This window comes from Nipponia nippon, unplaced genomic scaffold (assembly GCF_047370975.1).
Source record: "Nipponia nippon isolate SJK-2023a ecotype South Korea unplaced genomic scaffold, ASM4737097v1 scaffold_13, whole genome shotgun sequence".
NCBI classification, from domain to species: Eukaryota; Metazoa; Chordata; class Aves; order Pelecaniformes; family Threskiornithidae; genus Nipponia; species Nipponia nippon.
In genome coordinates, this window is record NW_028262324.1 from 16,250,436 (window position 1) to 16,271,033 (window position 20,598).

Here is a 20,598-nt window from a genome sequence, read left to right on the forward strand (position 1 = left end):
ACACGTTGCCGCGGGAGCGGCCGACAGCCCTGCGGGTACGGGGGAGGCCGCGTCCCCGTTCCCACGCGCCTTGCACGGTGGAGCCTGGCACAACAAAGGATCTCCTGGCAGAAGGATCTTTTGCCACAAAACCAAAAACCCCTCCTCCTCCGTCTCAGCCCGGCTGGATGGGGAGCGGAGGTGCTGGACCAGTTCTTGGGTTTTTGCGTGCGTTGCCGCTCAGTGGATTTCAGTGGCTGGAGCGGCTGCAAGCACGATGGCACCCGTCCCTCGGTGACCTCCCGTCCGAAAGCCACCGCAGCAGCTGCTCGTCCTGGGCGCCGAGCGCTCTGCCCGTCCCTCCGCAAGCGCCCGAGCCTCGGGCTCCCGCTCCTCTGAGCCCCCAGCCCTCCGTTGTTCCTCTTTGGGGGACGAGGGCCGCGTGCTTTCTGTCACTGCAGGTAATTCTGCCCGGAGGGCGCAGCATGCGGGCCGGGTCAAACCCCCCGACGCCGGACGGGGCGGGAGCAGGGGGGACGGCGCCGCGCTGGGAGGATTTTCCCGTGCGCCGGGGCCGCTTTCTCCTCCGTGACTTCATCCCGCAGCAATACCTTGTACTTAAATCTTTTCTATCCTAGAACGATGTGCGAGTTGGACCGCGCTCACCGGTTCCTCGATGTGCTGCAACGTCAAAGCGCCTGGTGTGACGAAAGCGCGGCTGGCGGTCGGCCGCCCCAGGCCCTGAGCCCCGGGCAGCCCGGGCCTGCTCCCTCAGTCCAAGCGAGGTTTGCACACCGCAGCGCTTGCTGCTGCCTCCCCGGCCCGGGGGTTACCCGCCCCCGCCTGCGCCGGGGAGGTTTTGGGTTTGGTTTTGTTTATTTTCATAAAAACCTTGAAACAAGCGGCCCTGCGCGGGGGGCGGCCACGTGCGGCGCGCTCCGCTCTGCGCATGCGCAACGGCGCCGCACCCCCCGCCCACGTGACCCGCGCGTCGCGCCTGCGCCCTGAAGCGCCGTGACGTGGCGCTCGCGCGCCGGTGGCGGAGGGGCGGGGGGAGCGGGCGGGGGCGGGACGGGACCGGACGGCGCGGGGAGCGCGGAGCCCCAGCCCGGCCCGGCCCGGTCTCCGGCCCGGTATGCGCCGCAGCGCCCGGGAACATGGCCCGGCGGAGCCCGCCGCGCAACGGCGTCGGCGGCCACGGTACGGGCTGGGCTGGGCTGGGCTGGGCTGGGCCTGGCGGGCGGGGGGCGCCGCTTCCTCTGAGGCAGGTGGGGGCTGGAGCGCCCCCTGCAGGCGCGGCGGCGCCCCCTAGCGGCGGGGCGGGGCTGGGCGCTGCGCTCGGAGCCGCCCCGGCGGGGACCGGCCCGGGGGTCCCGGGGGTCCGGACCCTCCGCCCGGGCCCACCCCCGCGCTGCGGAGCCCTCCCTCGCCGGGCCGCGGGCTCGGGCAGGCGGGGAGCGGCCGGGGCTGCGGTTTGGCCGCTGCCCGACTCGAGGCCCTTGAGCTCTCCGGGGCTTCGCCCATCGCGGCGGTCACCGGGGGCTCCGCGGCAGCGCCGGGGCCGGCCCGGCCTCGCGAAGCGTTGCGTAAGTGCCGGTGCCCGGTGCCCGCGCCTTGTTTCAGCCGTTGGGGCCGCAGGGCTGCTCGTCAGCGAGAACTGCGCCAGCGCTGCTTTTAGCCACGGAGAGAACTAAAAACCCACGCGTGGCGGTCGGGTGGACCTCCGTGACGGTACCGTTTGAGCTACGGCGCGGTAAGCCCCCGCGCTCTCAGCTTGTGTTGCTGTCTCCCCTCCAAAGCGTAACGGACGCTGCGAGTTAAGGTGTTGCGGGTGCAGAAAAAAGGGTTTGAAATACATTTTTTTATTATTATTTTCCGCTGTACGTTGGAGCGGTGTAAATATTGGGGTGTTTGCCAGCAAACCTCAGAAGCGGAGCCCGCAATGTGTGCTCCTTCATACTACTCCTGAAGTTCTTTGTGTGTGAACGGGAGTTTCTTCTTCCGTGGGCTTTGTCCCCTCCTTCCCGAGGCTTCGGTCGGTGACAGCCCGGTGCCCCGTGTCGCAGGGGTGGGGACCGGCCAGCTGAGCGGACCTGCTTTCTCTTCGTGTGCAAATAACTTTGCTTGCAGAAGGGGCGGGAAGGGAAATAAAAGGAAATTGTGGTCACTGGGCGCGCGTTAGAAGCTTTAACTTTACCAGGAACTTGGTGTTTGGAGGGGAGTTGGAGCTGGCATAGGCGGTTACGGCTTGTTTTCATCCAAAAGGCATTTGAAAAGGGTACTTTGAGAAGGGGCAGCATCCACCGCTTGACCTACTTAGCGTCCGTGTGTCTGAGCAGCCTGCCGTCCCGCTGCCTCCCATTCGGACGCCGCAGAAAGCGGTGCTTCCAGCCAGGCGCTCGCACGCAGCTCCCCGGGAGCGGGGAGAGGGCCGGGGCAGCGCCGGAGACGTCGGAGGTGCCACATGGGCAGAGGAACGCGCTCCCCGAGTCCCCGCCGGGAGGGTGGGGCGTTGGGAAACAGCTGTTTCTCCATCGGGATCCTCTCAATTCCTCCCACCCCAAATCCTATTCAGACACGTCCCTTATCGACCGAATCCCGTTTGGCTCCCAGCTGCAGTGGTAGTTGGATCTGTCGGAAAAAGCCTTTAAGTAAAGGCAGCGTTTGCGGCCTCGTCCTGCGCTCCAGCCCCCCGCAGCCGCTCGGCAAAGCCTCCATAGCGGAAACTCCTCCGGTGTGGGCTGTCGGGGGGCTCTCGGCCGCCTCTCTCCTTCCTCGCGTGAGGCAGCGGTGACAAATACCGCGATGCGGTGTGAAATAGTGTCCCTTCTCAGCTCCCCGGGAAGCGCTCGCGTGTCCTGTAAGTGCGTTTAACCCATCTGAAACCAGAGCGCCGTGAGCTTGACCTGTTATTCCCTTCTTTACGCGCCCCCGAGTTCACGTGCTCCACAAAACAGTGGTATTTGTTTAATACTGGCTGACCTGCGCGTATACCAATAGCTGGCAAGTTTGTGTTTGTCGGGAGAGAAGCCGATATGCTTGTGATTTGTTAATTCTGGTATAATTATGTCCTTCCTTGTGACTGCTGCTGTCAGTGGAAATGCTCAGGCTTCTCCCTAGGGCGGCTGCATCCAGGAGCCGCTGGCCGGCTGGGAGTCGGTAGGAACACAAAGTCCTGGTCTTAGGAAACACTTGACACCTGAGCTGGCGGCTGCGTCAGAGAGCAGACAGTTGCAGGGTGGCTTTGCACGGCTGTCGCGGTCCTGAACGGAGCCCTAATCTGTTGGGGATTACGGGAGCTGAGGGCGAGGGATCTGCTCGGGCGGCGATGGCGGCTCCCGTGTCAGGAGGAGCAGTGGTTCCCTCCCTGGCTGGGACCGGGGGGTCGATGGGGAAGCTGCGAGCCGTGAGGTGCCCCTGGTGCTGAGCCTGTGGAGGTGGGGACAGTCGGCTTGTGGGATGCCCGCCAAGGTCGTCCCTAGCCTGTCCTGGCAGGGCCTGTGCCGACTGTCCCGCGTCATCCCCCTCGTCGCGTGCGTGTGACATCGCCGTGAGGGGGTTTTGCCCCCCGATCGGAGTTGCTGCCCCCCGTGTCTTGGCGTTGCCTGTCAGTTTGCCTCTCTGTGGTCTTCTTACAGACTTTGATTCTAAGAAGAAAAGAAAAGTGGCGGAAATTTATCAGGCTCTGAACAGCGACCCCATCGACGTGGCGGCGCTCCGGCGGATGGCGATCAGTGAGGGGGGGCTCTTGACGGACGAGATTCGTTGCAAAGTGTGGCCGAAGCTGCTGAGCGTTAATACGGACGACCTGCCCCCTCTTCCAGGTACGGAACAGCCTGGACTGGGGTGCTTTGAAAGAACGGCTCGGTGATCTCTGCGCGTGCCAGAGGCAGGGTCGCGGAGGCTGCAGCACATGCTTTCTGACCTGCCTTTCCCCTGGGTACGCTGCTGCGCTTCCCACCGAGCTCGTGTGCGAAGGGGACTCGCGCCGCAGCGTGAGCACCGTAGCTTCGCGCGCTGTGTTGTATGCAAACGGCAGATTTGGAAATATACGACTTCCTAAAAACAGCGTTTCCATTGTGCTGTCAGGGCGGCGTTCTCTTTAGTGACAGTGATGGAAACGAGTTCACTTTGGATGCGGTTGGTGTGGCCCTGGGCGGTTAGCTGGCGTCTGTAAGTTCATCTGCAGCAGAAAGTATCAAACCTAATTTTTGATGCTCCCACGGAGAGGTGGCTGTGCTGAATTCTTCTGAGGTGTCTCTTCCAGGCATAGATGAAGCAGTTTGTTGCATGAAGCACGTGTGGCGTTTGGTCAGAGCAGAAGCGGGGAAGATGACCTGCGTGGTTTTTCAACCTTAGCAATGCAGAAGCTCCAAGTCCTGTAGCTTTTGCAGCCGCTGTCCCCAGGACAGATTTTGTGGCTGTTCCTGAGTCTGCGGCCGTTCAGAAGTGCGCGTCCCCCCACGTCAGTCAGGAGCCAGCTTATGTTAGGTGATCGGAGCTGCCGGCAGACCACATTTAATTTCACGTGATCACATGGATAGTTCAGTGTGCCAGGAAATTCTTTTCTGTTTTAACTATCTTAGCTACCTGTGGGTGGGATTTTCTTCTGAATTATTTCTATTTAATAAACTATTCTTTGTGGTCTCCGCAGCGTATCGTGCTTTGCTGCTGCCGAGTACGCTTTGAATTGCACAGCAAAATCGTGGAGCAAAGATGTTTGGGAGTGGTGTCAGTTTAAGCATTTTAACCTATGTTGTTTAAAGAAATAACTGTCTCGTTTCCTCACGCTGAGGTGCTGTTAGTGTCGGAACGCACGGCAGTGCAAGCGAGGGGACAGGGCTGGCGTGTGACGTAGGGAAAAGGGACGTACGCTGGGCTGGTGTGTCTGTGCGTGTGGCCTCATCCTCCTGCCTTCAGCGGGGTTTCTCCTGGCTCCCTGGCCCGGCTCTCTTCCCGGTACCTTTGCACTCCTCGGTGTTAATCATATTCCTCTTTTTCTCAGCAGGAAAGGAGCTGCGAGAGGACAATAAAGATTACCAGCAAGTGCTACTGGACGTGCGGCGGTCCCTGCGCCGTTTCCCACCAGGTGAGAGGGGATTCTCCTCTTCCCGCTCTGCGGGGGGAAGCTCTGTGCCATGGGGCTCAGACCTTACTCGGGGGGCTGCAGTAGGCGACGCTTCGCTGCTCCGAGCGCCTGACTTCTAGAAAGCTGTTTCCTTGTGAGCTTACAGCAGCTTCTTCGTGCGGTGGAGCCGTTCTGCGGCTGTCGGTTTCCTTCAGCTGCCTGTGCTACAGCTGGTTTTTGATGTGGCTCTTCCAACGTTAACGCTTCCCCCTACCCCGCTGAGCCCCTCTGCCCGCGCCGGTACCGTCGGACAGTTGCAGCCCAGAGAGGCCCGGATCCTGCGTGCCCCTCGCCCATTGTGACCAGGGCGGAGAGCTTGAGAAACGTACCGTTTCCTTCACTTTATTTAGACTGTGGTCTGGCTCAGGGGCATGGAAGGCAGGTTTGTCAGTGGTTAGAACAATTTCTGGGGTAAAACAGTCTCAAAATCGGGTTCGTGCACCAAATTTAAGAGAGCTCTGAACCTTTAGAAGCAAAATGTTTTTGCAGTTGTTTAGTTCTGATGGGTGGCTGGTGCCCTGTTGTGCTATTTATAAAACATTTAATCCAGCAGCTATCTGACTCTGCAGAGCAGTCGTTATTTCTGGCCAGAATCTGCTTCCCCCTTCTGCCACTTTTATTTTGCGTAAACAATTGATTCACTCTGATTCTCTTTCGAGTGCAGATACCGCGTGCAAGCCTGGTTCCTTAAGGGTCTGCTAGTACAGATTTTTTTGCCCTTGAATGGCAGCCTCCTGCCTATTTTTAGACGCATTAAGTGAAGCAGGGGAAAAGGAGAACTTGGTCATTGCCGGATCTCCACTGGGACTTTCTGCTTGGCCTTTGGGCATTTTATCTGTTGACGAGGCCTGCCAGAAACTGGCTGCAGCTGTGCGTGGCAGGAACAATGTTTTTCCTGTGACATCCTGTCCCTAAACACATGTTGTTAGCAGGGGACCGACAGAAAGTTGTGGCGATGGAGGCCTCGCAATCTGATGCAACTGGAGCAGTTTCTGTGAAAATGAGTCCTGTTTAATTTTTTTCTAGAACCCCTGGGAAATTAAAAATTATTAAAATGTCTTCAGCAGTGCTGGATGTGCAGCGCAATTCGCTCTTCGCAGCACTGTACAAACCTCAGTAAACCCTGCTCCCGTCCTCCATGGTGGCTTCCTCGCAGGTAGGGGCACTGCAGAACCAGAGGTCAACCAACCAACCAACTGGCCAGCTTCCCCTGGGCCATCAGAGTTTTGAGGGGCAGGATTAGGGCTTGGGATATTTTTTTCCTGCTGGTTTTACCTCCCTCCCCTTTGCACCACGTCCCTTGGGATCAGGCAGGTTGGTAAATGCGTGGGTCCTCTCCTTGCTCCCATGGCAGGCGCCGGTAGGTGACACAGCCCGTCCCACCGCTGCCCGCTGCTGTCCCCACAGGGATGCCGGATGACCAGAGGGAAGGCTTGCAGGAGGAGCTCATCGATATTATCCTCCACGTCCTCAAGCGCAACCCCCAGCTGCACTACTACCAGGGCTACCATGACATCGTGGTCACCTTCCTCCTCGTGGTGGGGGACAGACTGGCCACGGCTCTGGTGGAAAAGCTCTCGACGCATCATCTCAGGTACGCACCGGGCTTGGCTGGAGGAGAGGAGCCGCCTGCGTGTCCTGGGGCTGTGGGGACGCCTGTGCCTGCAGGGACGCCTGCGCGGATGGGGCTGGCCTCTCCCGGAGCAGGGGAGCCTGGAAGGCAGAGCCTTGGGCTGAGGCTGGCTGCCTGTCGTGTCCCTGCCCAGAGGGGTGCTGCGAGAGAGCAGCGTGACCGCACGATAGCACGTGGCTTTGCAGGGAGTTGTGCTCTGGGGAAGGGATAATTGAAGGCTGTCGGATTAATTTGTAACATCTCTTGAAGTTGAAAAAGCCAACACGCATGCATTATTCATTGTTCTCTGGCCATCTCTGCTGTCAGGGCCTCTCCGGCTCCTGGGGGCTGGCTCAGCGCAGTGCCTCCCCCGTGGCCTTGTACAGCCCTGAGCAGCGCGGTCTGTGCCACCAGCGTCCCGAGCTCCAGGGCAAGTGACTCTCCTCTTTGTGCACTGAAATGAGAACAAGCCTTCAGCTGGGGCGTGGTTTGGAGGGATCCTCCCTCCTCTCCCAGACAGGGAGTTAGGGTTTGGGTGCTGGAAAGGCTTTATGGTTCACGCGTGCGCTGCAGCAAAATAAGAAGTGTCAGCTGACACCAGCGTGATTGTCTGGGCCCGGGTTTTCTGTGCGGATCAGCCCTGAGCGGCCCAGGCACGTAAGAAGGAGCCTGTCCCAGACAGGCAGAGTTCCTTGGGGCTGTTTATTGCAGTTTGTTTATTTACCTTCTGGCTGCCTCCCTGGAGGAGAGCTTTGCTTGACGGACCTTCTTTTAAATCGTTCCTCAGGGATTTTATGGACCCAACGATGGATAATACCAAGCACATTTTAAATTACCTGATGCCCATCATAGACCAGGTGAACCCTGAGGTGCATGACTTCATGCAGAGGTACGCAGACCTTCCCTCGGAGCCTCCTAGCTCTGCCCTGCCTGGCTTGCGTTACCGTTCATGGGGCCCTTCGCACCAGCGTGTCCCCAGCACCACAGTGGCTTCCTCGGAGCGAGTCAGCGGCTGACCCACAGCTAACGGTGACAGTGCAAAGCCACGTGGCACTCTGCTTCCGAGCAGACCCAAACCTGTGCTGCCTGTTTTGAGGGGTTTTACATGGTGCCATCTTCACCCCCATGGTCTCCAGTCCACATTGGAAAGGCTGGGGGGTTGCAGTCGGTGTCGCACAAAGCTGCCACAACCGCTTCGCGTGCCCAGTTTTGTGGCTGGTGTCACCTTGCTGTAGTTTGTTGCTAGTTCTGGGGATAATTCCCAGGCCGTGCAATAGGGACACGCAAGCGTAGTCTGCGCAGAATAAAGCAGAAGCAGGAAGGTAAGTGGGGAAGGTTCAGTCCAGAATCCTTTTCTGGGCAAACGTCTGTGTACGTTTCGTGGCCGGGATGCCTTTGGGTACCGAGCCTGATTTACAAACTCCCAGGAGTTAGTAAGCCTTTAGGGTGGAAAGGAATCTGAAAAGTTGACTGTGCTGCAGGACTTCGGGTGTCCTCAGGTCAGCGTGCCAGACAGTGACGTGGCACGTCACACCTTCAGGCTCTCCTGAAAGCAGACCCTTAGGGCCTCTGCTGTGGACCCACTGGATGCGAGACGAGCAGTGGCAGTGCTGTGCCTTGGGGCTGTATCAGAGGATAATAACAATGCTATAATAATAATCTGTGTTCATGGATCTGGACTGAGCTCTGAACGCTCTGCTGATAGCCAGGTCTGTCTCCCCTCCCAGACACGGAGGTGTGGCGCAGGGATCGCCCAGGAGCATTTCAGCGCTGTTTCCAAGCTGCTGGCAGCAGCTGACCTAACAGCACTTTCTCTCTGTGCAGCGCGGAGGTGGGAACCATCTTTGCTCTCAGCTGGCTGATCACCTGGTTCGGGCATGTTTTGTCCGACTTCAGGCACGTCGTGCGATTATATGACTTCTTCCTGGCTTGCCATCCACTGATGCCCATTTATTTTGCTGCTGTGGTAGGTATTGGCTGGAACGGCAGCGGGGTTAACCAAACCATTGCGAGGTGCCGGTGGTTTGGGGCTGCAGAGGGGGGCTGGCAAACCCAGAGCTGCACCCCGCTCTGCAGGGCCCCCCCAAGTCCTTGGTGCTGGTGGAGGGCAGGGGGGGTCCAGGATTGCTCGATGCAGCCTGGAGGTGTCCGGATCTTCAGGCTGTTCTAGTTCAGTGCCATGGAGGCAGCATGATCCGGCGTTTTTCTTTGCTTTCATGCGCTGGCCCCGCTGCTGGGCACTTGCTCGGGTGCTGGGGAGCCGGGCTGGCTGGGGGCAGCCCTGCGCTGTGCGTCCGTCTGCCCTTTCTCCTACGGGGGATCCAAACAAATCTCAAGTCGTGGAGTCAAGCCCCGCTGAGCCCACGTCTCTGACCTGCCGGTAGCAGGCTCTGCTCAGAAGACAGATGTAACTACCCAGAAAGGGGCTTTCCGTGGCCTCGGAGTCTCGGGAAGGGTTTGGCACTTCTCTCCCCAGACGGGGAATGCTCCGCTGCAGCGTGTCCCCTGGAGGAAGGGCAGGTCTTTCAGCTGGAAGCGAAATGTTTTTCTCTTCCGGCTCTGAAGTGAGTGCCAGCGAGCGACAAGGAATCGTCCCCGCTTCCCCGGCTGTCCTCAGTGCTCTCGCTCCTCTCCGCAGATCGTACTGTACCGGGAGCAGGAAGTTCTGGACTGCGAGTGCGACATGGCCTCTGTCCACCACCTCCTGTCCCAGATCCCACAGGACCTTCCTTACGAGACTCTGATCAGCAGAGCTGGGGACCTTTTTGTCCAGTTCCCACCATCCGAACTTGCCAGGGAGGCAGCTCAGCAGCAGGCTGAACGGTGAGTGCAGGGCACCCCGTGTGCCCACATCTGCTGTACATCCCCTTGCCAGGTCTTGCTTCCTCGTGAAGATCTTCCTCCCTGGCAGGCGGCTGGTCCCGAGGGCGAGCTGGGGACGCTCCTTGACCCGTTTCTTCTCTTGCAGAACTGCAGCTTCCACTTTTAAGGACTTTGAGTTGGCATCAGTGCAGCAGAGACCAGACACTGTGTTGAGGCAGCGCTTCAGGGAGCGGCTCCGAGGGGAGGAGCGGACAAAATCCGTCTTGACAAAGCCAAGGACCAACCGCTTTGTCAAGCTGGCGGTGATGGGGCTGACGGTCGCGCTGGGAGCAGCTGCCCTGGCCGTGGTGAAGAGCGCGCTGGAGTGGGCGCCCAAGTTTGAACTGCAGATTTTCCCCTGAAGCCAGAGGAAGGGCCTTCCCTGTCGCCGCGTCCTTCCCTGGCGGGAAGGGGGGATGTTTGATGGAAGGACGTGTCTGGAAACGACCTGTCTGAAGATTATTTTTTATTCTTTCTGCGTCCAGTGACGCTTTTGGCCTTTGTGACAGAGACTGACCGGAACCAGCCCGGCAGGATTGTTCCCCACACCGACGCTCACCTTGTTCTCTCCTCCCCGTGCACGGGTAAGCAGACGGGCACCGCCGCTGTCTCAAGAGGAACCGGAGATACGGACGAGTCAGGCTCTTCAGGCTGCGCACAGGTGACTGGACGAGCGCAGAGCCACGCGTGGGCTATGCGGAAACGATCCCGCGTTCTCTGTCAGGGTTAATTAGTGGGAGCGAGGGCAGATCCTCGCCCAGAGGAGAGTGTCAGGCAGGGTTCGGCCTGGGTGCGTGTGGCGGGGGGGCGAGAGGCTGTTACGCTCCTGAGGAACAGGGCAGCCGTCTGGCTCTGCGTTGCTCCCGTCTGCAAGGGAGCTGCTGCCAGCGTGCCTCGCCGTGGTCCGGCCCTTCCCTTTCCTGTAGGCAGCCTCTGAGTAGAGCCAAACCTTTCAGAAACCCCTGTCAGCGCCCTGCCGTGAGGTTCTCTCCAGTGTGTAACACTCCCTGGCTCTTTTTGCTTCCTCATCTTTGCAGGCTGATCCGTTTACAGGAGAGGAGGGCAGGGGACAGGAGCAGATCCGCGGGACGGCCAGAGGGAGCTTAGCCCTTGGTCGCTGGGGCTCCTTTGCTGGCTGTAGCGCGGTCGTATCTTGGGTCAGCAAGGTGAGAGACGAGTGTCGCTCACCCTGCGCGAGGTATGTGCTGTCATGTGCCAGATCGCGTCACCACAAGTCTTAGCGGCACCATAAACACCCGTTGCAGGCTTTTTTTACAGCTCTGGAAGCAGGCTCTAACGCAGAGAAAGGCTTTTTCCACCTTGTGAAATGCTTTGCACAGGACAGAAGTCACTGTGGTAGGAAATGTGTCATAAATCTCCCCCATGAGCTGATCGGACTTCAGCGTCACCCCTCGGAATAACACAAGCGAGGGAGTTTCCCGGAAAGGCCACCCCCAGTCCCCACACGGCTCCTGTCTCCCCACCCAGTCCCGTTAACAGTCCTCGCGCTCCCCGCCCTCCCAGCTAAGCAGCAAATCCTTCCAGACAACTCGGTGTCCCGCTGAGACAAAGCCAATAGACACTCTGTGCCTCTACCTCTCCCCTGAGCTGCTAAACCTCCCGCAAGTGCCCTTACCTGTCCCTTACGGCTCCCCCCCAGCTCCCCCCCAGCTCCCCCGCCGTTGTTGTGTGGTGCCCAAAGCCATCTGTGCCGTGCCCAGGGGCTGCACACCTGCAAATCGGGTGTTGGTTGAAGAGTTACGGATTTTGGGATAGAGAAGAAAACTCGTGCCCTGCAAGACTCGGCACCCTCCTGTCCCAGCCCCCTGCCTCTCGGGCCGTAACCGCCTCTGGGTGAGTTCTGGTTTGCCCCGTGGGCCCTCACTCTCGGAGGGGCCGCGCCTTTCTGACCGTCGGGCTGGCCGGAGGGCGTGCGGGCAGTCGGCACGCCTGACCCGTGTTGCCGTAAAGCTCTGAGCCAGGGGAGTTCCCTTTGCTTCTGCGGGCTGAAAGCCAGAGCGTGCGAATCTGCTCCCGTGCAGGCAGGGCAGCGAGACCCGGTCCCTCCGCTGCTCGCCGGTGCCTGGGCCGTCCGCGCCGCTGGTGTGAGCCGGGGGCTCCCGGGGGTCTCCTCTCCCAGCGCGGCGGAAGGCAGAGCCTGTTTCTGGCCCTCGGCACCTCCCCGGGGTGGCAGCGGCGCAGAGGGCCAGGTGATTTAGCACTTTAGAAACCCGTGGTGCAGGAGAGTCTGCGGTGAGCTGGGGGTGCTGCTGGCGGGGCCGGGACCCCTCCGCACGCCCCCCGCCGCCCCGAAGGAGGGGATGGGGGAGGCCCCTGCAGCCCCCTGCTCTCTGGCCATGATGCACTTTAGTTCCTGCGTTGTCCCCGGGGGAGGAAGGGCCTGGGAGGAGGCGGTCGCTTCGGGTGCTTCAGTTACTCTGTACAAAGACTTACACATACCCCTGTAAATGCAGATTTGTACAAACCCTATAACTGTAAAATAAACAGTTACTAAACACGCTTCCTTCCCTCCCCCTGTGCCGGCAGGGGCCGCGGCGCGGGGCCGGGGCTGCCAGCTCCGCTCTCGTGGCCCAGGCCAGCTCTGCGGTCCCCGACCCGCGTGGCCTCGCGCGCCGCAGCCCTGTGGAAGAGAAGCAGGAGCGGAGCCAAGCGGCGCTTGCGTGCCCCGGTTGCTGTTCTCCTTCCATCTGCCTACCTTTGGTTGAACGCCAGGACTTGCACGTGCCGTCGGCTCTCCGGGGCGTCCCCCTCTCAGCGGCAGCGCGGGGCTGTAAATAACCTGACCTCCCAGCCCCTTTTGCACCCCAGGCCGGGCGCTTGGCTGCGGGAGGAGATCCCGGGCACGGTGCCCGTCGGCAGAGACTGGGCCATCACCGCTTCCCCCGTGCAGCCTCCAGCGGCCGGGCATGCTCCGCTGAGCCGGGGTGGTGCTGCTGCCGTCCCCGGGCTGGCAACGGGCTCTGCTGGGCGGCACGAGGCTGGCGGCTGTGTTTACCGGATCGCGCCGGGGCTATTTTTAGTTCCCTGTGGCTTCCTCTCTGGCAGCGATTTTCCCAATAGCGCTCAAAGGCCTTCGGGAGGGACGCGCGGGCAGAGGCCCGCAGGGTGCGGGGGGCTCGGAGGGCGGGCAGGGCTGAGGTTTTGCAGCGGGGGGAAGCCTGGCGAGCCAGCAAAGCACTGTTCCTTGCGCCGCGCGCCCTTGTAACCACGTTAATGTGATGCCCGGCTCTGGCACGCTGCCGGGAGCCTGGACGGCAAGCCCAGCACCGGCCGAGGGGTCGAACTGCCCGCGGGGATCTCTCGCCTGCCTCGCTCTTCCCGGGCACAGCCAGGCCTCGCCCCGGGCAACTGGAGAGAACAGCGCATGAGGAAACGTCACAGGTCTTTTATTTACCAAAAAAGAGCACCAACGGGGAAGCGGTGGCCTGCGCGAACGCCTGCGTCCCTCCCGGGTGCCGTTGGGTGGGCGCTGGCACGCTCTGCCGTGCAGGCTGGGCACGGCTTGGTCCAGCTCGGCACGGCTCAGCACCGTGCTGAGGGTAGGGGCCGCGGCTGTGTTTGACCCCCCTGTGCCTGCTCCTGGCCATCGCAGCTTTGCCGGGCCGCGCCGGGACTGAGCCGGGTGCTCCGCAGTGCTGGCCGCAAACCAGCTCCAGGTGATCCAGCCGGCTCCCGGGCTGCAGCGCGGCTTGGCCCCGTGCCGGGCATCCCCCGTTACCTCCCCGGCCTCGGGCGTCCCGCCGGGGCTGGACACCGTGAACATGGGAGACGCCGAAGGGCACCGCTGTCCCTGCCGGGGTGAAGGCGGCAGGGGGCTGCGGCGGGGGGCTGCCACACGGGATGGGCAAGAGCTGCTGCTCCTCTTCCCGGGGCCAGCGCACAGGAGAGGAGCCCGATGGCACCCGGCCGCCGCGCACAGCGCTGTGCCCGCCAGCCGGCATGTCCCCGGCGCGTGGTTGCACCGCACCGCCTGCACATCCAGCACCACGACCTCCTCCTCCCCGATCCCCTCCGGCTCCGGGGGCAGCAGGGAGCTGGCAGCCAGCGCGGCCGCCCCCACAAGCAGGAACAGGGTCCCCGAGGAGAGGCTCCCCGGGGGACAGGGCCACCCAGGTGCCATGACGCGGGCGGGGGGTGCCTGTCCGGGGCACCAGGGAGGAAGGGGTTTTGGGGTCTCTCTTACCTTCCCGATGAGGGGGGGCCCAGGCTGCGTGGGGCGAGGACCCGTCCCCGTCCGTCGGGGCTGGCCCCGCTGCAGCCCTTGTAGAAGAGGTGGAGGTAGGAGCGGACCCCGTGCTGCTCCCCCTGCGCCACGCTGGGCCCGTGGCCGCAGCCGCAGCCCGGTTCACGGGCGGGCATCGGGCCTGGGGGGCACAGGGGGCCCGGGCTGGGCTGCGGGGAGGGCGACGGGACCCTGGGACCCGCAGCCGCTCCCCTCCTGCAGCCGCAGCACCCGCGGGGCCGAGTCGGCTCCTGCCCTCGCCCCGGGTGCAGGTTAGGGGACAGGGCGCCGGTGCTGGATGCACCCCCCATGCAGGGGCCATTGCCTGTTTTGGGGAGCACCAAGAGGGACCCCAAGAGCTGCCCCCTCCCCGCAGGGCTCTGTCTTGGCCACCAGGACCCGGCCAGGGCAGCGAGGCTGAGGCCACGTCCTCAGGGGGACCGAGAGCACCGCTGCCCTCATCCCGCTGGGGCTTCCACACGGGATGGAGGAAGGGACCCCCCCTGCACCGCGGGGCCCTGTGCGTCCTGGACTGGATCCAGCCCCGGCACAGCCCCGCCGCCGTGTTGGCGGGATCGGGCCCGACATCAGGCCACCCGCAGCCACCCAATCGCCGGCAATGGGGAAGGAGGGGCGGCGGCGGGGAGGGATGCGACCACCTTTGGGGTGGCCGAGGGGCCGCTGCCTTGCGGGGACGCGGGGACACGGCCACCACATTGCAGGGACGGGGTCACCGCGTTCCCGTCCCCGCCGCCTGCCCGGGGCTGGGGCACCGCCATGGGAACGGCCCAGCCCTTGCCAGGGCGGCCCCGCAGCCCGGTGGGTGCGGTGCGGGTGCAGGGGAGGATGAGTGTGGAAATGTCAGCCCGGAGGAGGGGGGGACCGGGACCCTTTCGGTGCCGGCTGCGGCGCTGAACAAAGCCCTGCGCCGGCGAGGCCTTGCGGGGGGATGGTGCTGCCGGCGGGACCGGCTGTCCCCCGGAGCAGCCCCAGCCCCTCTGCCCAGCCTGGCTGTCCCCAGACCTGGGAACACACTTGTCCCTCCATCCCTTCTCACATGCAGGGGTCTGGGGGGGCCTCACCCTGGGGACCACCCTGGTGCCCATCACTTTGCCCCCCCAGGCTGCCCTCATCCTGCATCCCCCCGCGTCCCCACAGAGGCTCACCCCTGCCTGCACCCCTGCCCCCAGCCCTGCCTGCTCCCTGCTTACCTGGGGGGGCACAGACGCCTTAGCACATCCTTCCCCGGCCCAGCGCCGGCAGCAGCAGCGGTCCCTCTGCTCTCTTCGTGGCCGGGGGGGATCCCCGGCACCGTCCGCGGGTGGGCGGTCGGCCCCCAGCTTCAGCACAGCCCCGGCTCCATCCTGCTCCCGGGGGTGGAGATGGGGGGAGCCGCGCCGGGATGGAGGGGAGCGGGACCCCGCTGCGAGGCCGCGAGCCCCCGCCGCTGCCTGCGGAGCCGGCGAGAGGCTGCGTGCGGCCGCTGTGCGTGACTCAGAGCCGGGCCCGTGGTGGCAACGCCTGGGCAATGCCGGGCACCGGGCACCTAGCCCCGCGTGGCCCCGGCCCGTGGCGAGGTCAGGAGGGCCGCAGCGATGGCCGGCGAGCCGGGACCGTGGCCAGGCCAGAGCCACAGGCCTCCCTGCTCCTGGCCGAACCAGGCAGCATCTGGGGGCTGCTGTACCGGGGCACCGCTGCTCCCGCGGCTGCGGGACTGCAGCCGGGGCACCCCGGGGCGGTGCTGGGTGCTGACACAGAGCGGGTGCAGCCCTGTGCTCCCGTGGGGCTGGGGGGTCACCGCAGCATGGCCACCCCCCGGGGACAGCCCGGTCCCCAGCACCGCCCGGGGCGGGAGGGGCCGCTGGTACCCAGGGATGCTCCGGGCTCCCCTTGTTGCCATGGCAACAGCTGCGGGCGGGGGGGTGTGTGACGCAATTGGCGCGTGCCCCCCGTGGCCCCCCCGGTCCCTGGACCAAACCGCCTCCCCCGGGTGGAGCTGAGGGTGCCGCGGGGCTGCGTGGGCGTGGGGCACACGCGTGCACAGCCCATACGTGTGCACGCACACACGCACGTGCTCTGCATCCACACGCCACGCACACAGAGCGAGCACGCGTGTACGGCCTGCGCGCACACACACGGGGCGCCGACACACGTGCAGGGAGCTGCACGCACACGCGCACGCGCGGGCTCCCACCCGCCGGCAGCGGGGCACGGCGCCCGGGGACACCCAGCCCCGGCCGGTGAGGGCGGACCCTCCCCGGGGACGTGGGAGCCCGCAGGAAGCGGGGCTCGGGGTGGGAGCCCGTGGACCGGGGTGGGAGCTGACGGCCCTGGGAGCTGGGTGCTGGCCACCGGGACCCCGCATCCCCCGGGAGCCCTGCATCCCCCCGGGACCCCCGCATCCCCCTGGGAACGCTGCATCCCCCCGGGACCCCCGCGCCCCCCGGGAGGAGCGGGGCGGCGCAGGAGGAGCCGGAGCCGTGGGCAGCAGACCAACACACTTTATTCCATAGTCACAACAGTCAGGATAACCGTTCGCCGAGCTCCCACAGCACCGGAGCCGGCCACGTCGCACGCCCCGGCACAGGCCAGGGCTGCCCCTCGGCTAAAAGCCTGTTTCTCCAAGACAACAGACATGGGAACCCTTCACTAACACGACACTACAAAGGTGACCCCGAGCGCTGGCGCCCATCCGCAGGCTGCGCCGGGGCCCCACCGGCTCCGGGGGCCCCCGGCCCACTTGGCCGCCGCCGGGGCGGCTTCTTCCTGAGAGAGGTTTGGTTTATTTTTATTATTCATTTATTATTATTATTATTCGCTTTGTCTCTAGTGATGACGGGATGTCGCACGCGCACGCACACACGCTCGCACACGCATGGCAGCCAGCGCGGGGCAGCGGGGAGGCGGGGGGGCGCAGCGGGAGGGGGCCGCACGCTGGGGGGGTCTCTAAGCACTACAACCACACGGCACAGAAAATCCACCACTGTCCACAACGGTTTTCCCCCGACAAATACACCCAGCGAGTCTCGAGGAGGGGGCGGGAGGGGGACGGGGTGGGGGGGACGGGGACGAAGCTGATGGTGTTGTGCTTGCGGCCGGGGGGCCCCGGCTCTGGCTCCGGCGCTGACCCAGAACCTGCTCCTGAGGAAACGTTTCTCCCGGCAGTCGGCGGAGGGAGCGCCCCGACCCGTGGGCGACGCACAGCACGTGGCGGCCGTGCGCCCCGAGAAGGCACCGAGGTGCTGGGCGAGATCTGTGCGCGTCGGAGAGCCCCGGGGACCCCAAACCCGGCTGACGCATGGGAGGGGGCTCGGGGGGCTCCTGGCACGGGGCTGCCCGGGGGTGGGAAGGCAGAGCCCCTCGGGGCGGCAGCGAGGCGGGAGCAGGCTGCCGGCGTCGCGGCTGGCCCGGCGCTTTTTTGGCTTTTCCAGCTTGGGTTGGGGCTGGGTCCGGTGGGAAACGGCCGGGGGGGGGGGGGGGGGCGGGCAGGGACGGGGACGCGCTCTATACGGGGAACACGTGTCTGATGCGTGACGCCCGCCTGCCTCTGCAGGCTGGCACCCGCACCGGGGCTACCGAAACACCGTGGCTAACGCAACGCCGACACACACGCACAGCTACCGCTACACACCGACACATCTACAATGCTGATGGCTGCCGTCAGGGAGGCGCCGCCGGGGGACCCCGAGGCCGCCTGGGACGGGGCTGGGGGACACCAAGCATCCCTGCGACGGGCCCGGGGACGCACCTCTCCCTGCGCCACGGTGCCTGTCCCCACGGCTGACCCAGGGCCAGCAGCACCTCTGGCAGCAGGGCCAGGCAGGTCCCTGCTCCGAGCCGCCCCGGGGGGCTGCCCGGACCCTGTGGGGGGCTGCCCTTCCCCTGGTCGCAGCTCCGTCCGGCCCCACGGCCATGGGCAGGCACGGGGCAGCCTGTGACCAGAGGAACCGGCAGCCCCAAAACAGGGAGGCAGAGCCCCAGGGAGGGGGTGCCCCGCTGCCCCCAGCCCCCCGCTGCCCGGGAAGGGTCGGAGGGGCTCCGCACCCCCAAAGCCCCCGGGGAATCGGGACCATGGGGTCCTCAGAGCCCAGTACGGCTCCGCTGGGAGCTGCCAGCCCCTGCCACGGCCACGGCCTCAGGGCTGGCAGCTCGGGGTGGCCGGGGTCCCCGCCGGCTCCCCACACAGCCCAGCCGCACCAGAGCGCAGCCCCTGCCCCACAAACGCAGCCTGCGGCGGCTGCCAAGCCGGTGCTGCAGCCACGTGCTCCCCGGCAGCGGGAGGAGGCCGCTCCTTGCAGGAAGGAGCCATTAGGAAAAGCAAAGAAAAACCCGGCTGGATGGAGGAGCCGCCGCAGCGGGACCTCCCCTGCCGGGAGGCTCCTTGGCAGCGCTCTGCCGGGATGCCCCTGCTCTTGGCACAGCCGGTAGCGGGGCACGGAGCGGTGCTGCGTGGAGGAGCACCGCGCCGGAGCTTCGCCCACACCCCATGCGCCCACCGGCATCGGCTGCCGCTGCTCTCGGCCCCATTCGGGCGGTCGCTTAAGGCAGATTTTCTGCAGCACCCCTTCCCAGCCGCCCTGCCCTGCCCGCTCCCTGCCGCCCCGGCAGCATCGCCCGCCGCGGCCGGGCGCGGTGGGACCCGGCTCCACCGGCCAAGGCGAGCCAGCCCAGAGCGGGTCCTGCATGGGCACCGGCTCCAAGGCTAAAATGGGGGCTGGCTGCTCCGGGAAGGGCTCACCCCCGCCGGGGTTCGGGGTGGCTCCGGGCACGGCCTCCTCCGCACAACCGCCCGGCGAGAGGAACAACACAGCCTCCCGCGTCCACGTGCGGATCACGTGCGCGCAACTTCGCTCTTCCCAAAGCGAGCGGCGGGGAGTGCGCGCCGCAGGGAAAGTGCGGGGAAAGAGCCGATCCCGTGGGACGCCGAACCCCCGAAGCCGGGGACCCCCACGACGCGGGGCGTCGGGCAGGGAGGGCTCCGCATGGCTCTGCCGCCCCCGGACGCGGTGCGGCTGGGGATCCCTCCCCCAGGGCTGCAACGAGGAAGAGGAGAAAATTGAAGCCGTGCTTTAAATGCAGTCAAAAAGCAAAAGGAATCGGCCCTTCCCCAAGGAACGGGGAGGGCTGGATGGGCACCGAGCGCCGGGGCCGGCGCGGGTGCTCCGGAGGGAGCATGGGGCAGCGGCCGGCGGGGAAGGGAGCGGCCAGGGCGGCCACGGCCGGCAGCACCACGGTGGCCAGAGCCGCAGGGGGAAGGGGCTGGGCACAGGGCGCTGACAATGAAAACCCGATTAGACACTCGCATTTCACGGGCAAATAACCACGGCGGCCAGCCACGCGTCCCGCGGTCGCGAGGCGAGGGCCGGACAGACGGACGGACAAGGAGTGGGTGTGTGCCAGGGGGATGGGGTGAGCAGGGAGCTCTGCCTTCCAGCGGCTTCAAGGCAAAATACCTGATTCCTGCATGTAAACAGCTGGTTTCGGTTCTTTTTTTTTTTTCTGTCTTTTTTTTTTTTGATACGACCTGATTGTGGGGGGAAAAAAAAAAAGAGCGTTACCTGCGGAGCGCGGGACTCAGTAGGTAAAGACCAAGTCCGAGATGCTGGACATGAGCCAGTCCCCCGCTATCATCTCCGTCACCTCGGGCGTGCAATAGTCCGGGAACTCGAAGTGCGAGGAGCCTCCCCGCGGGAAGGGGTCGTGCTCCTTGTCGAAGACGGACCAGTCCAGGGCGCCGCAGGCGGCACCGGCGGGGGTCCGCCCGGGCACGACCCCCAGCAGCTCTTCCTCCAGCTCCTCGTCGGAGCTGAAGGAGGAGGGAGGGGACCCGGCCGACACGGGAGAGGGGGACCCGCTCTCCAGGGACCTCCCCGGCTCGGGGCAGGCAGCGGCAGGGCTCAGGGGCGCGGGGGGCTCCTGGGGGCCGCGCTCCCCGGCGGGTGCCGCGTGCCAGGCGGCCGGGCCGGGCGTGACGGGGCAGTCCTCGACGGTCGCCTCCGGCGCGGGCTCCTGCGGGGCGGCGGGCGGCTTGGCGGGCTGCCTGCGGCCGGCGGAGACGCGGCCCAGCACGGAGGGCTTGATCTTCACCGGGAGGCGCGGGCGGGACGCGCCGGCGCCCACCTTGCCCTTTTTCCGAGGCCGGTACTTGTAGTCGGGGTAGTCGGCCATGTGCTTGAGGCGCAGGCGCTCGGCCTCCTTGACAAAGGGGATCTTCTCGGAGTCGTGGAGGAGCTGCCAGCGCCGGCCCAGGCGCTTGGAGATCTCGGCGTTGTGCATGTCGGGCCACTGGTCCATGATCTTGCGACGCTCGTGTTGCGACCACACCATGAAGGCGTTCATCGGTCGCTTGATGTGCCCGCTCGGCGTCTTGCACCAGGCGGGTTCGGCGTCGCGGGCGGGCAGCGGGGCGCAGGGCTCCCGCCGAGCCTCCGCGCCCCGGCCCCGGCTGCCGCGCTGCACCATGCCGGGGCCCGGGACCCCCTCCCCGCCGCCGCAGCCGCCGCCTCCTCCTCCTCCTCCTCCTCCCCGCCCGCCGCCGCCTCCCCGCCCGCCGCTACGCGCCCCGCCGCGCCGCCCCCATTGTGCGGAGCGGGCGGCGGCGGCGGGGCGGGGCGCAGGGGGCCGCACCGGGGCCCGGGGGCGCACGGCGGGGGCGGCTCCGCCGGGGCGGCGGCTGCTGGGATGCTCCGGAGGGGCCCCGGGCCGGCCCGGCGGTCTCCGGCTCCGGGATGCTCTGCAGCGGGCCGGCCCGGGGATGCTCCGGGATGCTCCGCA

At 65.1% G+C, this 20,598-nt stretch overlaps 3 protein-coding genes across 8 annotated transcripts; 1 reads left to right on the forward strand and 2 right to left on the reverse strand.

Annotated features, from left to right (window-relative positions):
* Nucleotides 1-87: 87 nt before the first annotated feature.
* TBC1D20 (TBC1 domain family member 20) lies at nucleotides 88-12,099 on the forward strand. 6 transcript variants are annotated; one of them, XM_087749964.1, is made up of 9 exons: nucleotides 88-440; nucleotides 618-764; nucleotides 3,618-3,803; nucleotides 4,985-5,068; nucleotides 6,515-6,701; nucleotides 7,507-7,608; nucleotides 8,544-8,685; nucleotides 9,358-9,542; nucleotides 9,688-12,099. In XM_087749964.1, the coding sequence occupies exons 3-9, from the start codon at nucleotides 3,704-3,706 to the stop codon at nucleotides 9,941-9,943; spliced, it is 1,056 nt and encodes a 351-aa protein (XP_087606090.1). In that variant the 5' UTR covers nucleotides 88-440; nucleotides 618-764; nucleotides 3,618-3,703; the 3' UTR covers nucleotides 9,944-12,099. The 6 variants fall into 6 exon arrangements, with proteins under 6 accessions (XP_087606090.1, XP_087606088.1, XP_087606089.1 ...); XM_087749962.1 differs by lacking the exons at nucleotides 88-440; nucleotides 618-764 and adding an exon at nucleotides 1,021-1,179; XM_087749963.1 differs by lacking the exons at nucleotides 88-440; nucleotides 618-764 and adding an exon at nucleotides 1,021-1,179 and having other exon boundaries at nucleotides 4,988-5,068.
* Nucleotides 12,100-12,618: 519 nt separating this feature from the next.
* NRSN2 (neurensin 2) lies at nucleotides 12,619-14,009 on the reverse strand. The gene is made up of 2 exons (XM_087750325.1): nucleotides 13,827-14,009; nucleotides 12,619-13,740 (listed from the first exon to the last, which is right to left on the reverse strand). The coding sequence occupies exons 1-2, from the start codon at nucleotides 13,959-13,961 to the stop codon at nucleotides 12,619-12,621; spliced, it is 1,257 nt and encodes a 418-aa protein (XP_087606451.1). The 5' UTR covers nucleotides 13,962-14,009.
* A 3,313-nt stretch (nucleotides 14,010-17,322) lies between these two features.
* Nucleotides 17,323-20,298, reverse strand: SOX12 (SRY-box transcription factor 12). The gene has a single exon (XM_087749976.1). It carries the CDS (start codon nucleotides 20,284-20,286, stop codon nucleotides 19,399-19,401), a length of 888 nt encoding a protein of 295 aa, XP_087606102.1. The 5' UTR covers nucleotides 20,287-20,298; the 3' UTR covers nucleotides 17,323-19,398.
* Between the last annotated feature and the right edge of the window lie 300 nt (nucleotides 20,299-20,598).